The sequence below is a fragment of the Pecten maximus genome, chromosome 4 (genome assembly GCF_902652985.1).
Source record: "Pecten maximus chromosome 4, xPecMax1.1, whole genome shotgun sequence".
Taxonomy (NCBI): domain Eukaryota; kingdom Metazoa; phylum Mollusca; class Bivalvia; order Pectinida; family Pectinidae; genus Pecten; species Pecten maximus.
The window spans coordinates 25436280-25454177 of NC_047018.1; the positions used below are offsets into that span (position 1 = coordinate 25436280).

The 17898-nt window shown below is 35.6% G+C and overlaps 1 protein-coding gene across 1 annotated transcript in view; it reads right to left on the minus strand.

Annotated features, from left to right (window-relative positions):
- Positions 1-17898, minus strand: part of LOC117325604 (protein patched homolog 1-like) — a 52837-nt gene that overhangs the window by 3501 nt on the left and 31438 nt on the right. Inside the window, exons 14-27 of the mRNA XM_033881948.1 lie at positions 15813-15931; positions 15200-15432; positions 14152-14312; positions 13712-13885; positions 13333-13471; positions 12799-12944; positions 12436-12604; positions 12186-12274; positions 11153-11344; positions 9504-9641; positions 9187-9329; positions 725-1091; positions 370-475; positions 123-229 (exon numbers count right to left, since the gene is read on the minus strand). Of these exons, the coding sequence (XP_033737839.1) occupies positions 126-229; positions 370-475; positions 725-1091; positions 9187-9329; positions 9504-9641; positions 11153-11344; positions 12186-12274; positions 12436-12604; positions 12799-12944; positions 13333-13471; positions 13712-13885; positions 14152-14312; positions 15200-15432; positions 15813-15931 (2280 nt within the window). The 3' untranslated portion in view covers positions 123-125. The remainder of the gene's footprint in view (positions 1-122; positions 230-369; positions 476-724; positions 1092-9186; positions 9330-9503; positions 9642-11152; positions 11345-12185; positions 12275-12435; positions 12605-12798; positions 12945-13332; positions 13472-13711; positions 13886-14151; positions 14313-15199; positions 15433-15812; positions 15932-17898) is intronic.

Consider the following 17898-nt stretch of genomic DNA (forward strand, 5'->3'; position numbering starts at 1 on the left):
TATAATATTTCATATAAATCCAACACTTTTGAAGTAAAATCAAACTATCTGGGACAAAGAATGAATCTTACAAAATGCAGTGAATTTGAATTTATTAAACATGAATAACAATGTTTTCATACCTGCTAGGATTTACTACTGGAATCTGAATCTGAATTTTCTAATTCTTTCAATTTCCGCCTTTTGCTTTTGCGGTTTTGATTTGACACTGACATTTCCACTGTGCCTCCTGAAAACAGAAACAAACATCAAAATATGAGAGAGAGAAAAAAAACAAATTCATATTCAAGTTTTTTGCATAATTTTCAGAGAATGACTGTTGTAGACGGTTTACATGCAGGAGTTGTTTCCCTTACATAGCATACTTACCAGGCATAATGGGCGTATGGACCTCCACCTTGACAGTGGCTGTAGCCTTTACCCGTGTGATGTGGGATGCTAGTGGTGTGGAGGCAGTAGAACCTGGTGGTGTACTCTGAAATATAAGAGGAATATTAGACAAACCAATCACTATACGTTCTAAGTGTATGCAAAAAATAAGCAACCACTACCTTTATTGTTCTTAGAAATTGAAACAAAGAATTTATATTTTGGAGTGATTTTTTATATGCGACACTGCATGAATTTAACTATGAGACTTTTTTACCAAAAGAGCACATATTAATTAAAACCAAACAGCACAGCAATTATGGCTGACCTGGATATCTAAGTATGAATTACTTACATTTCTACTACTGTTGTTGCTACTGTCATAGTTGACAACCATAGGAACCTGGGTGGTTTCCACGACAACCTCTGGCTCCACTATGATTTCATGAGAGGAGTATTGTGATGGTTCCTCTGTGATTGTCGTCAAGGAGTTGTCAGATGCCACTCTGGGATATAACCTCCGACTACTCCTTGTGCGCACTGGTACTTTTTTCTTTGGTTTTGGTGACGGTTCTGGTGATGGTGTTTCTAGTCTATCTGGGTGCTCTCCCTTGGGCCTCACCTCTCCTTTCGGTCCCAAGAGGGACAGAAGCACAGGCAATAACACCAAGCCGTTGAGAAGACCAATCACAACCAATGCGGCCAGTACATTGAAGAAATATCTGAAACATATAAATCAAACAAATATTTAGTTTTATTTTTTATTAATATCCTTAGTCTTTTCTTTTACTTTATTATTTATAAGTACATATATAAACATCTTTAATTCAGCATTACAGCAACCTTAGCATACAGACATGTAGTCTGCCAAAGATTTCTCAAGATTAAATTTTTTTATAAAGAAGATTAACCTGAGAACACATGCAGAGTACCTGAGAAGCACACATCCCAAACAAGCAAACATGAGGGGTAGGTGGAAGGCCCTAAAGCAACAAAACCTGACAGATATACAGACCATACCCAAAGCCCACCATAAACAAAACTGATTTTATTTATTTTCAAGACTCCTCTGACTTTATCTACACCCACGGAGCCCTACCTCCTTGGGACCACACAGACCAATGTTGATTTGACCAGTAACATGGTTTAGATGGAGGAAATGCTGGGCTGCTTTAGTAGAAGGCATCCTGAGCTTGTCTATAAATATCTTGATAGATTGGCACCTTGCCCTTCTCTTCATTTCCTTCCAAAAACATCACAATCATTCCATCCTACCATTTTGATATACAATATCATTAAAAAAAACACTTTCTTTTACAATTTCAATTGTCTATATCAAACATTTTCTAGTGAATGAAATAAAGAAAGGAAATCAAAACTTGTACACTTTAAATTGACTTGAAGTTGGTAAAATGATATGTAAGAAGTCTGAGAAAAAAATAATCAGATCAGTAAATTATGACATATTTAACCCTGTGACCTGGTTTGACCTCCTGACCTCTACATGTGGTTGTGTCAGGTTGAGGTCAGAGGGCAGCCACTTCCTCCTGTGGGTTTGATGGTAAGTAATTTGATTTTTAAAGCATATTTTCCATCAGGTAATTTCTCTTAAAATCTTTTTTGAACATTGTGAAGACCAGAGTAATCCATAGACCAAACTAAGCCTAATGGTACAACATGTAAGAAATGTATCCAGGTTTTATTCTGACATGAAATCTTTTTTTTTTTTTTAAATCAAGTTTTTTACTTGCTCAAACTTGCTCACTCCTTTTACATGGCATTTAAAAAGTACATTTGAACTTCTGATATGGTGAGTGTGTTATCGCCCAGTGTCTAGTGATGTTTTTCTGGGATAGTGTGTGCTCAAGCATAATACCATTCATATAATACACAGTACAACTGATGCAAGCTTGCTCTCTCTAATTTATAGTATGGACCACCCAGGAGGAATTTCATATTCTATAATTTTACTATTCACCAAACAATGTAATCCTGAGAAGATGTGAAATATTAAATCAAATGGGAAGATTATGCACCAGGGGCCTGTTATATTTTCACCAACTGTCAAGTAAGATTATATCTAACCATATTACACAAATTTTAATTATGTAACTTTTTAAAAGCATTCTATGTTAGACAGTGTGGATCAAAGGTACAATGCAGAGTAAATCAGGACTTGCTGTAAACATGACATCCACCGTTGTATATAAACACATACATCAAATAAATGAGATGGAGCCACCAAATCAGATTTTACAAGAGTATACGGCCACACACAGTTGGTATTAACTCTCCTGCTTCCACTAACCAGATGAACTGTGTCAGCCCCTCACTTAAATTGCAGCCGTTCCACCAGCTACAGATCCTACAGAAACCAAACCTTCCTGCCTTACTGTAGCATAAATATTTAGAAGGAGCTGATTACAGCTTTTCCTCTATCTGTTTTTTTCAGATTCTATTTATTCTCTAACAAGAGCACATTTCCTTCCAAAATTTTTTTTAACCTCTGCAGAATTTGTTCTTTTCAAAACTCTTCTTGCCTGTGCCATCCTGGTATTCAACGATCTTAAGATATACATGTCTTAAACTCATTTCTGTCACCCAACATTTCAAAACCATAACTCCATTAAAATTTGTTTTGAAAAAATATCAAAACAAAAATTCAAGTAAATAAATTGATTTATAAATTTGTTTATTATGGAATGTGTATAGCATATAACTATAATTACATGAATTTATTTTGCAATTGCTTTCACATGTAGTCAATAGCTATTGAAAAAGAATTTAATAAAACCCTGAATTAAACTGTAAATTGAAATTTCCTGTACAGGTTATCCATAACAGTAAATCAGTTATGAGGGGGAAAAAAGACTTTAAAAAGCAAATATTACATATCTTACAGATGGTTTTTACAGTGAAAAATTTCATTTTATCATTTGTGGTATTTTATCTGATATTCTATATGCTATGTTCAAACAAGAAATCTATTGTTACTGGGCATAAATACACTTTGTATCAGCTGGATCAAAATTGAATCTTACCGGAGCATATGTAGGACTACCACCACAAATAGCTATGTGTATGCTGTGCAATGCACTTCAAACAAACCATAGACCACCAGGAAATTGTTTATATGAAGTCATATTACTGCAAACAAGACGAAAGATAGGTTTTGCAGTATTGTAGGATGTTTATCTCTAATCAGTGACTTTATCCATGGCCAACATCTCCTTGGCAGGCCTCGCTGATACTGCCCGCATACCAGAGCCTTGGACCACACCTGAACACTGCAGTCCCTCTATTGTTCACCATAATCAACAGCAACAGACTACACTTACTTCAGAATTCTTTCTAGCTGCAAGCCATGCTAGGATTTCTTCACAGAAAATGGGCTTTAAAATTTTCATGGATTCATTATCTACCTCACTCTGATACAATATGTTTACAATTGTGACAGTTTGTATCATCTTAACTGTTTGGAAAATATAGTTATGAGCTATCTAAGATCCTTCACAATGAGATTTGTTTCCAAATATTTCGTTTATAGATTAATCAGTCTTTAATTCCATTACCACTGGTAAGTGGCATAAGCAAATTATTTCTTTCCTGAAATGTTACACCTGGTTTTGGATCTTCAACTGTTGAAGAAGGCAAATAGATTTGCTTTCATCACATTGAGATGCATTTGGTTTCCTCTAATGACTGGGGTGCTGAAGGGTGATGAATGAAGACAACCATTGCCCTTCGTTACCCCTCCATCACCTAAGGCCTGCTTCCTTACCCCTCCATCACCTAAGGCCTTTATTAGAATGAAGACAACCACTGCCCTTCCTTACCCCTCCATCACCTCAGGCCTTTATTAGAATGAAGACAACCATTGCCCTTCCTTACCCCTCCATCACCTAAGGCCTGCTTCCTTACCCCTCCATCACCTAAGGCCTTTATTAGAATGAAGACAACCACTGCCCTTCCTTACCCCTCCATCACCTCAGGCCTTTATTAGAATGAAGACAACCATTGCCCTTCCTTACCCCTCCATCACCTAAGGCCTTTATTAGAATGAAGACAACCATTGCCCTTCGTTACCCCTCCATTACCTAAGGCCTGATTTATTACATTCCAGAAGACAACCAATGCCCTCCACTACCCTGTCCCTTCCATCATTTAATGCCTGTTTTACTAGATAAACGGATTTCCCTTTCTGACTCCTCCATCACCTATCATGTCCGCTTTAGTACATTCTACACCTCTACAACAAAGTAGCACCAATTTTTATTATGACCTCTGTTAGTTTTTTTGTTCTTCATTTGCTTTTGCTTTTTTAATTCATGAACAATAGAAAATATTCAGGCCAGTCCAAAGTAATAAAATAACAAGTTTATCTTTACTGGAAGACTAAGCAAAAACTGTGTTCATGTCAAGCATATAAATGTTGGACACAAAAAAAAGAGATTGTGATGTAGTGCCTTAGACCTGTTGTGTGGAAGGTCCTCCCTTCACACTAATAGGTTCCCAGACATCACAATAAACATGGACTACCTTATTAATGGGTTCAGGTAGGCTGAATTAATTGTTCTGCATAAGTGCTACAAAGTGTATAGTCTTGACTCCAAGCAATGACAACACTCATTCATCTCAAATTAATCTTACATTTTTCCCCAAACAAAAAATCGTTGTTTGCTTGTAGAGTGACACTAACACTCTAGGAATTAATGTGCTAATTTTTACCTTCACATACAGCTTAATATTCAAATTTCCTTGCCATATGTTCAATTTATTTTTTTTTTTTTTATTTCTCCCAAATCAATTCTAGATTTGCTTCCCTGGAAGGCTTTCCTAAGATTTTCAGGGAGTTTTAACTGGCTACAGCGATGTGTACTATTCCTAAACAGGACCAATTTATAGAACAGTGATTAAGTGTACTACGTACTGCTTATGCTACACCTTAGCAAGATCAATTCATTTATATATCACATGCAGGATATTATCATAACCTAAAAATAAAACAGACTTCAACATTAGTTCTTTGATGATGTTATATAACTACCACCCAATTTGTTCTTCAAATATAAAGAATGAATCTTTCAATCATGTAAAATGCATGTAGGAACATATACAATCCCGGATAGTGTCTAACATCTGGAAACATTTACAAGAAACGAAAAAAAAATAAGAAACAAAAGTGCATCATGGTCCCACAGATAATTTCTCAGACTTCATTCTAAAGTCTTGATGTTACATGCAAGAAGAAAATAATGTTTGTCGGAGCACAAGGTCAAATTTAATTTAGTCATTATGCTGTAGCTCAACGATAAATTGGTATTTCACTTACGAGTATTGTTCATAAAGCATGTTATCAGACAAAACACCAATAAAGCAAATAGGGCTAAAATCACAATATCTGTAAACCACATTAAATTTTGGTTTTAAGAGTATTATATAGAGCTCTTGGACAAATATACAGCAGTATAGCATTGTGTTTATTTCATTTCCTCTTAATCACAAAGTGTGATAGAGAAGGTAAGACACTGTGGGTGGTCCCCGATCTAGGCATAACCTTATCATCAGTCAGTCCTGCTGCCTTATACACTAATTCGGCTAACACAAAGGAAGTTCACGACAGACCCTTGTCAGGTTTGTACTGTCTATTCTAAATATGCAAATTTCACCATGGTGGTCTCAACACCGATCAATGTACATATAAAACTCGAAGTTATCCTGGAAGAATTTCACAAGTCAGATTGAAAATTTACTTTTATAGTAAAAAGCTTATCAAACAAAGTATGTGATATACATTTTCACAATTAGGTGAAAAATTAAATAAAAAATTCATCATTCCTTTGTGAGAAGACATTTTAAATTGCAATATGTTTTTGGTGGCCTGACCTAAATAGCATGAGGATACTACCTTGATTTACATCAGAAATTTTCTTTATGCTAGACAAGACATCTCATTGTATTACCTGTGTAACCCGACCAGTTTAATGGTGATTACATAGGTATTACATATCCTATACAGAAATCCACAATTACTTGTTTTTGCTGTATACAGATTTAGTCCTCTACTGTAGCTCATTATCTACAGTGAAGTAGCTACACCGGTCTAGCCATTTCAATATACACCAAAAATCTTTTCATATATATCAAAGATAGATCTTAAATTTCTTTTGAACATATCTTTCATGAACAATCACAAAGAAATGGGTTTCTAATTATAAAAAATTAACATGATGAACATTTTAATTAAAACAGTATTTCAAAACATGGCTAGTAAGATTAAATTCATTTAAAGAAATACAGTACATTATCTAAAACTAACTTAAAAAGATATAAATTTTTTATATTATCTTGGTTTTTAAATGAACACCTTTTAATACCGGTATGTATATTTTTAAAATGAAGGTCTGGTACTATTCTAAATGTCCAGGATACACCCCTGGCATATATATGAAATGATAATGTACAGCTAGACGAATTTTAGTAACTCACTCCTACCAAATTAATGAATAACATTCTAGGATAAAAGGTTATTTTTTCCCTCTCTTTCCACTTGTTGTACAGAGAACTACTATAACCCCTTGCCTTCCCCACTGAAGCATGGGCAACAGTATAGAAATTTCATACCCGCTAGCTGGGTGGTCCTTCTCTCTACGCTCTCCAACCCTATATGTAGTGGTATGGCTTTTATGAAATTAGCCCACTGATTCATCGGAGTGAAAAAAGCCCTGAAGGACAGCACCCCACATTACACAGCCAAGCGAGTGTCGGCTTCCATTGTACGCTCAGACTTGAAAGTCAGATAAGCTTACAGAGAGAAATACTTAATCAGTTTTTTTTCTGATTTCACGCTAAAAAACATTTGATCAGTTCAGGTAATTATCATGTATAGAAATATATACAGGTTTGATATATGATTTGATATTTGCAACATTTGACCGACGGCAAAGAAATACATGTATGATTAAACGATGTACAGAAGTTAACCAGGCCATTCACACAGGTTAAAGCTTTTCAATAGAAAGGCCACGAAAATCTACCCCCTCACAAGCTATTGGTTGGGGTAGATAAATAGACTTTTTCTACAATCCCATTCAAATAGATTTCATTAATCACCAATGCTTCTAGCACAAACCTTACAAGAAACTAGCTCATAAAGCTGGCTTATTTATATAAAGAACTACAGGAAATTATACAAAACCACAAAACTCCGTTTGAACCAGGTCTCAATTTACCAGGAACTTGGGAGATGAGGGTAACAATAGTGTTGGCTGATCACAGAAACATTGTCAACTATAACTTGAATGGCCCAAAGAAAACTTCATCTGCTATTTGCTTATAGTTTCTTGAAACACACACACACAAAAAAGGCTTGGCATATATCTCTTGTTTAAATAGTCATTCCCTGACAGTAGCTGAATACCTGCACTCCAATACTGTATTTCTTTACCTCATTAGTCAGAGTTTCAGCAGTTTAAACCTCTATCAATGACTTGATATTTCTAACATCTCATTACTTAAACTAAGTATTGAAATGGTAAGAAATTGTTTTTTGGCATAATTCTACATAAAAGAAAACTTCAACATTCCTGTGCATGCACCTGATGGGTATTATTGTTACCATTAGCTTGAAACTTTGGCCAAAACACTGTTTTTCCATTCTACTGTTTTAACATCAAGGAAACTTTTGAAAAAAATAGAAAAATTAATTGTATTTTATGTGTTTTGAAAATCGAGAGAAATCTAAAACATAAGATAAATCTGCATTCAAAGGGTTTCTTATCCATGTAGGTCATGAATACTTTAAAATTCCTGTGCTGATATCTGGAGCTAAGGCGGGTCCTAAAAAATTCATATTGTCAGTAACTATCAGAGTAAATCAACATCAGTTACACAAACACTTCTGTAGTAGTGGTGAGGAAGGAGACAAAAAACAAATGTGACCCCCAAATGTACCCCATTTTTTTGGAAACACCATCCTCCCTGCCATCACATTGAATCCCCCGCTAGAAGTTTTCTTACATTCAGTGAGGCCGCGGTTTATAGGCCATGTGTATCAGCGTTTCATAATGAGATTGACTACAACTTCTCTGTCCCTCCATAAGTTAAACACTTTATTCTTCATATCGTTAAAAAATATAACCGATGTCATAGAAGAAAAAAAATCGTAAAATATAATAGACAAAAAAATTGTTGGGTTATAACACATAAAAAGGTATAGGAAGTCATACTGCTATGCCTAATCCTTAGTTGCAGGCCTTACCTACTTCACAAATCTCTTCACTTTTTGGATTTGAAGTACAACAGTAAATTTCAAAATAAATTCCTTTTCTATGCCCTCATCTAACTTACTTATGCCTCTTCAGAATAACAAAAACCATAATGATGAGACAAAATTGTACAAAAAATTCTTGTAGGCAGTTTTATAATGACAACATTCTTGGTATTGAAATAGTAAAAATTTGAGAGCTTGCTTCCTTAAGGAAAAGAAATTTTAATATGAAAGAGTGATTAACTACAAAAATAGCATTGGACCATACTCAAAATACACACATAATAATCTTAAGAAGAGTTTAGAAATGGTTTGAGTATAATTCCTCCGATAAACAGATGAAAACTATATAACTATATAAAGCTATATAAGACTGACGCAGCATATCATTTTTGAAAATTTTCAAATCAAATTGGTAAATCGCTACATATTCTTCATGCTTACTATCCACAAAGATATACTTTTGGTTAGAAAAGCAGAATCGGACCGTGTATCAGCCTACAGTTTCAGCATACACCTTATCATTAACAAAATAAATCTGTACTCACTTGACAATGAATTCAAACTCTGCACTTAAGAGCATGACGATTCCCAAAAGCGTTGAAATGGCACCATGGACAACTGGAGCAAAGGTATGCTGTAGGGAAATGACTGTACGTCTGTTTCGTGATCCAATGGCAGTAAGGAAACCCTACAACAAACAAAAAATACCGTACTTATTGTATATTCCAATAGGAGAACCTAGAAATATTTTTCAGAATTCAAAAAACTATCTTCACAAAAATTCTCAGAAAATAGGGTGTTAAAATCAAGATAACATATTTAATTTTTCTGTAAGTTATGGTTATGAGCTGATGATACTGACCACTGCCACATGTACTGTAAATTCCACGCCGATGCCAACACTGACGATAAGGATGACCGCAGGTACAGCACTTAGTTTAATGCCAGTCAGTCCCATCATCCCGAAGAGCTCAACCACTATCATGGTCAGAACAACAACCTGCAAGAATAAATCATACATTTCATTAAAATCCAAAATTATTTATTGATGAAAATCCAAAATTATTGATGTTAAACAAATTTAGGTTTCAAAGAGTATATTATTGACAAAAACAGACTCTAAATATTGGCTTATTATGTGAATTCATTATAAACATTTCCTATACATCTTTTCTTTTAATTGTATATTTCTTGAATAATCACTTTCTATGATAAAAAACATAACTACCCAGCCCTCAACACAACTTTTAAATGAGTTCCAGCATTTACTATATTAAAGAGCTTAAACTCTGCCAAATAAGCTTTCTTGAACACTTATATCACTGTTGTTAAGTTATAAAATTCTTGTTTCCAAGGCAAGTTGATAACTCTTCAACTGCAATCAAATAAAAACCGAACCCACATTAGACGCAGTACTGTACCGTGCCTATAATAAACTTGTGGAAATTGTAGCCTCTACACTCACTAAAAATAGCCAGCTCTATACCAACACCAATGAAAATCTGGATACATCTTTTCAGAAACAGCAAGAAGTTTATGACAGTATTTTAACAACTCTAAAATGTAGCACACCAAAACTATACCCCTAGTTTGTACAGTGGCCTGTGAAGAGAGTCTCGGTGATGATGAGAGTTAGTCGCACATGGTTTCTATAAAAAATTTGCGGCAAAAAATGTAAATCTGTTTTTTCCCCATGATGTTGACGGCAATATAGCACTGCACTGATGGTCACAATCACATTTTATGACAATTTGTACACAAGCTATCCTAGGTTGATGATGCTAGCTTTTTACCTCTTTCAATTAAATCAGGCAAAAATGCATTGACGGAGAATTTCATCACTCAGCTGATTTCATGGCTATTTTATCTGTGTTGTATGATGCCAGTGTAAATAGGCTCTGGTCTCCACCATTACCAAGGAGTAAGTATTTTCCGACACGTGCAGACATACATATGAACCAAATTGTGTCTATGTTGACGGAATGGAAGACTGATGACTCTCGCTGTATTTATGGTAAATATGACAGTTCTGGTTTTTATCTTCCATATTCAAACACATACTTGGCTGGTGCGACACGTGGGATAAATGTGATACAGAATGTTTGACAACTGATAATGTCATGTGTCTCTTCACACATAAACACAAATCTTCTTCCCCAGATCTTAAATCATTATCAACATTTGAGTTTTTACTTTCTTTTATTGTAAACCCACTTATGTTCAAGTCTTATTTACATAGTAGTGTTTACAGGAGGTTTGAATCCATAGAAATTAATTTGATATAGATTTTTAAAGTTGGAAACAATAAATCTTGTCTTGTATTTGTTGAAAATGATAGATTTGATGGCCATGAACATCAGTAAGTTTACATAATATAAATCATCAGAAAATTCAGGAAACTGTTGTCAAAATTACAAGTTATGGATAAGACCAATTTTTTGTCACATTTTTACGATAACGACAAAGCCTCTAACCAAAGCTAGCTATGGGTTGTTTGTCCCCAATACTCACCACAATGCTGGCCAGCCAGGGATTCATAAGGACAATGGTGATCACAATAAAGGTGACAACTAAGATACACAGGATTGACAGCATCAAATAGAAGCGAAGGTTGATGTACTGCTCCCAGAATGTGAATGGTACACCACTTGGATAGTTTGGTAAACCTCGCTCGGCGAACGAGTCACAGATTGCGCGTATCATCTGCAACATACAAATTATTCATTTCAGAATACAAACATCACATTAACATAGGATAATTTTCTTTTATTTATGATATTAACAAAAAAATCAAATAAAAACTGCGGTCATCATTTCTAATGCAGATCTTGGGACAAGAATATGGGGAAAAACATCAAAATTTTAACAGTTGATGAGTCTTAAAATAGGACAGGAAAGGAACACACACCTTAAAAAAACGAAGCTTTTTGAGTAAATTCTAAGTAAGCTGTGGCTAAGGAGAGTGAAAAGTTAATGTTTATTGGTGGTGTTTATCACTATCACTAAGGTATCTACAATTTATCTGTGCAGGTTCTGTGAAGTGGGAGATAGAGGCTGGTTACCAGGTACACAGATGCCTGGCCAGGCCCCCATCCCTGAACCACACACACACATACAGGTGCCCCAACATGTGATACAGACCTGGTTTGTAATGCCCCGGAGTATAAACTAGGCCTGTACCCTGACTTTAGATTTCACAGCTGTCTCTACAGTCATACAACTCTAACACAGCCAACATCCATAACACACATGTACATTTTGTTTTAACCCTCCTCATACAGAAGTAATGTTCGTAACAATTACATCACATCTACCAGTAAAACAGGATTATAAAAGCTTAGTACTTTTAGAAGTGTTTGCCACCACAATTGTGAAACAGAATGTACACCATTACAAAGGTCAACATTTGACTACGAAGCATTGGGATGCTGATGTAAGTACTGTTCTGTCTAGTTTCTGGGGTAACGAGTTGAGAAGGAACAGGCACCTGGATATAATGGGCAAGCACCTGCTCAAGTGCACCAATCAGCTTCCCCTTAATTACCTTGATTGTATGCAGAATGTCCTCCGTGTCGGACAGGTTGGTGAGATAAAATGGAATCTGGGCATAAATCAAAGGTTGTGCTTTGGATACTGAAATGTAAAACATCATCATTAAAATAAAACAAGAATGAAACTTCTCAATTAAATTTGTCATTATCAATCGAAACAACTGTTTTCAATTTTAATTTTAACATTCTGGATTATGAAAATCCTTCATCAACAATTCCGAATAGGCCTAATTCAGGTCTTACTTTTGAGTTCGTAGTCGTAGGAGTCGTGAGGCTCGTCCTTGGTTGGGGGGTGGAAGTCAGCCATGGATGCAGTATATGCCATGGGGTCGTTAGATGTCCAAGCTGTGAGGTAGCTGTAGAATGCTTTGGGGGCAATAATGCCATTTTCTACCATACGGTTGTTAGGGAACTGTAACAGCAATGAATACAGCTTGTTTATTCATTTGTTTCTTACAAAGTAACAAGACTTTAATAAGAGACACAATATAATTTAATATAAAACAAACACAAAATTTTGAAAAAGCTCTCAAAAACTAAATTAGGACTAAGATCAACAGCAAAATCTCAGATCTGTTTTGATGGGAATGACATGATCATGCTCACCAGATTCTTGTCGTAAGGGGTGTCCACATCTCCAGTCTGGATTAACAGCTTATATGCCAGTATTCCACTGTCTGAAGCGTTTCTATACCACCCGTCCCGGTACAACCGTCCCTCCGAATACTCACGATCAAAGACTGACTGCAATTCTGTAAATTGAATGAATTATGACAATGTTAAACAATATTATGAAAAAAAATTTAATATATGTTTTTATCTGTCCATCATAGAATTAAAAACAAGTATTTGTTTATAGGAACTGTTAATAAAGCTATCACTTCATGCTGGCAGTTTTTGAAGGTGATACCAAGGTCATAACATCTATTTCCATCTCTGCTTTATAGAACATATATGGTAGAGTACAAGCTTTAGGAAGTAGTGGTGGACTCTAATTGAGGAAGACCCTTATGGCTTCTCAAGGCAAGGCCAATTACTAACAGGCATATCACATTACAGGACAACAATTGTACATATTTTTAACATGTAAGTCATAGAAGTTATACAATATCAGGATCCAGACCAGGCTGCTTCACTCACCTTCCAGCCACTGGCGGAACATGATCAGCCAAAAGTTGGGCAAGGAGCCATCTTCACGCTTGATAATTTTGCCTACACTTTGAAATGACTTGTGGTATTCCAATAGTAAGGGCTGGTTGTTAGGGTAATCGAAATCTCCCTAAGATACAGAAAGACAAAATGGAATATAATTTTTGCAGACAAATTTGATCATGCAACATTATCTTTATTTGTTTATGGTTTATCTTATTTCTATTCCAAAGTTGTCCTTTTCAAACATGGATTGGTGTCTGTAAACTTAAAATGAATTATTTTAAGCATCCTTTGATTTTCAATACAGGAAGTATCTAATTGCAAAATAAAAAACAATGTGAAAATACTCGTATTTGGAACAACTTACCTTTGTGACTAGGTATATATTATAGAAGCCGAAGTAATCCGACTGTGCGTCTAGAAACTTGTATTCGTTAGTGCCCTTGGGAACAATGTCGGTAAGGTCAAGGCCATCCTTTACTTTGGTAATGCCATAGATACTGACCATCAACACGATAACAAATGACAACACTGTGAAAACCTGTAAGGAAATATAATACTCTCAACATTCCAATCATAAAACTAAACAGTTAAAAAAAATTTGCTCCATACGTTATTTAAATTGGTGCATTTGTGAATTTCTTGCAAATGTTCCTATTTGTTTCATGGCCCACACCTTTATCATATTACGGTTAAACTGCTTTGGAGTACCATACTTATACGAAACAAATGGCACAAGTGACCAAAGTCAAGTTCTCTTACAGCTTTATTGATATTTCAGCATATGAGGGCATAGTTTTTACCAACCTTGACTGGAGGTTTCTTCAAAAAGGGTCCAACCCGTCGTGTAGCGAAGCTAGTAAGGCTCAAGCTGAGACATTCCCTCTGAGCCTGGGCGAAGCGCTCTCTACAGCTAACCCGGTCATCAGGGGTCAAACACTGGCGTGAAGAAGTTGTGGAAGGGCACACTGACAAAACGTAATATAAACCGTATTAGGAATGAGTGAAAAATGAATGGGAACAGGAATTTCTAGGTTGTGACTTTATACCTTTTTCGTAAAACAATTTGATATATCACACTTGATGTTAAGATTCACTTGGCCTATGTTTTCCCAAACAACAGATTGTAATACGGCAACGTAAATGATTCATTTCTTTTGACATTTGAATGTTAAGTACATGGGATACTCTGGAATGAAATAGCAGTTTCTTGATTTTCCTTTTTTACTAGATTACTAAGGGGTATAGGTTACTTGGAAGTTGATTGTCAGGTGAAGAGTCTCCATTCTCTTTACATATGCATGAAAATAATACTTTGTAAATCAAATCAAATTGAAATCCGATCCCTCAGCCATGCTGTAGGGTTATGGAGTAAGATAATCTTTTTTTCACTGTTTTGTTGATTTCTACATAAAAGTGTTCAGTAGCCCTATGGAGAGGTCGCTATGCTCACAAAACTCAGTTTACATCACCTTGGAGAGTCGTTAAAGTTTTCAGGTAGAACATCCATACTTTTGATCTAGACTATAAAGTTTTCATAGGGATATTACACTGAAAGTCACACAAGTATGTAAGGAGATGAGAGATCCAAATAAAACATTTCACGGAGTGGTTTAAAATATATTTTGATGTTTGTTATTTGATAGAGGAAATGGAGTCACCCATCCTTAACAAATCTGATCTCATGATGATCACAAATAAAAAACTGTATTGGCCTGATTTTATTTTTTTTTTTTTTAAATCAATTTCTTGAAGACTTGGTACAATTACATAATTCATATATTAGTTAATTATGAGCTTAAAAAATATATGATCTGCAATACAAGTATATTTCAAATTCAAAATTATTACTCACATGTAGGAAGAGGGGATGGTCTCGCCACAAACAAGCCCTCTGGGGCAAGGGAAGTGACGACATGGTCCCCATCCGGCCCTGCATTGACCACAGCATTGTAACTAGGTGGTGGACTGGGACTGTAACTAGGGGGCGGGGCACTGTAGCAGGGAGGAGGGCTCTGATCACGCATCTCAAACTCGTTACGACTAGGAGCCAGATCAATCACTGTATTGTTGTTGTTCTCAGCATAACTGTTGAAAAAGACAATACAATTTAATATCTACTGTTGATCTATGTACAGGAACTGACTCTTATATTCCTCTTGCCGTACATTTCTAGTATTGACCTCTGACCCTATAATATAACCTGCTCTCTGCACAATACAACATGACCTCATAAAGCACATGACCTATCGTTTTTGCAGTACTGACCCTTTATGACTTTTCCTCTAAATACTACTAGCCTCTGATATTTCCTCTCTTATACACAATACTGAACTTGACTTCCCAACATTTGACCTCTGAGTCCCAGATATGATCTATCTTATACACAAAACTGACCTTGACTCCCAAACATTTATTGAACTCTGAACCCCTGACATACTAACTACTATACATGGGTTATTACTGACCTCTGGATACAACAGAAGATGTCCACCCGTTTGTCTTCCTTCCTCTTTAGGTCCCAGCTGCAGATGGCTGGATACACCAACAATACTGAACCCAGGTTGAAGAGGATCAAAATACCAGCCTATTAAATAAAAAACATCAGTATTGTGATGGTCATCCTGTATCTGATATATAGTAGTGAAGCTATTGTAAAATCAAACAAAACATAGCACATATATTGTGATGGCCATCCTGTATCCGATATTTCACACACATTGGATTACCATCAGACCCAAACATCTACCTCGCTGGACACTTCAGTAAACGACAAAATTAAGTCAATACTAAAATTCAAAAATATATTTTTATATTTTGTCTCTACATTATCAGCTAATTAATTCGATTGTTTTTTGTTTGATATGGGACAGAGAATATCACTAATGTAAAATGTCTCAGAAATTTCTTCATAAGGATGAACGGCAGATAAAAACAGCTAGGAGAATTCAACATCAGATATATCATAAATACAGTGTAACATGGAGGCAGAAAACAATTTAAAAGCAATAAAATGTTTACATGTTCGCCTTCCGAGGTAGACCACAGTCAGTGATACACATCGATTTATTATCCTCGCCGCTTTGATTCTTTTTATTCACTATACTTGCCCTGTACATTCGTATATTACTTGCAAAGTGTTCACCATAATTTAGAGATTTTATCACTGGGTTTATATACAAAATAATAGTGATTGTTGTCTTGTGTATCACCACTTCCCTCACCTCACTTCAAACATTGTGTGAATAAGCTTGGCAAGGTTGGCGGATTTTATATATGCAATGGCAAGATAATATACATATGAACAAAATAGTCACCATTGGCAAAATCACAAAAGCAGGGTGGCCTTTCCCTGACAGGTATTATCTGGAAACTTTAATATTCATAAGAAACACCAATCATTCAATCACTGAATACCGTTAAAAAAGGAATGAATTCCAGTCAATTTTGATGTGCCGGTGGTCTAGTGAAGTGACTGTCATCAAGTTTTACATGTAGCCATATGGTCTGTGTTAACACCGTTACTCTGTTCTGATGAAATTCAAATTAAATTCCCCGTCCAATCACATGTTACTTCAACAGCTGTCCCCCTTCTTCAATCCCCCAAGCTTGATGTTGGTAAGAATAAATCATCTCACATTAACTATCTGTATGCCTTTAAATTCAGGTACATACTAATCAGACATGAAAACTGTAAGTTTAATTAGAGTGACTAGGTCTGAACATGGGACATGGGCAAATATACCTATAGAAATCCCTACTTCCCTTGCCCCAATATATATATGGGGCAAAGAAGTAATTCTAAAAGTGTGGACATGAAAAATGTCAAATTTCGAGGCAATCCACCGCTTTATCAAGACACAGAGAATACAAATACAATCACATGATATATATATATATAAACACACAAATGTATATGGTATTTATATTGTCCATGCCGCATTAATTAGATGTCTTTTTTTAATATAAACCACCTGGAGTCTTAGTGATGTATTATCATACTGTTTTACAGACATTTATACCATTTATTACCATTTCTACCGAAATATTTAACCCTTTTAAAAAGAAATTCTAGCTTTTACTTTTAACATTCTGACAAATGTGATATTCAATCTCACAGTTTCTGCTGGATTTACATGGCATACTTGCATTGTTTTACTGCTACTCCTCTTACCGAGGTATACGTATAGGTTTTGCGCAATACTTCGTTTCTATACAAAGTAATTTTGGCAATAGACAAAGCCAATGTAAGTGATCTCCCAAAATGCATTGTACTGGAAATAAGGGAGAATGATAGTAATGTGTTTCTTTATCTGCTCCTGCCAGTATACCCAGACCTGAAGGAATCGTACTATGTTCCTGTCATTGGTACCACACAAGTATATAGCTAACACTGAACGTGTGGGAGTGTGGGAGGGAAAGGCTTTGTACAATGTACTTAACCCCCTCCCAATGCATGTGGGGGAGGATTCCCTCTTTCTCTTCAGTCTACGGTGTGTTAATGGAACCAATGACCCATTATACTAAATACTACACATTTCACATCCTAAGCCA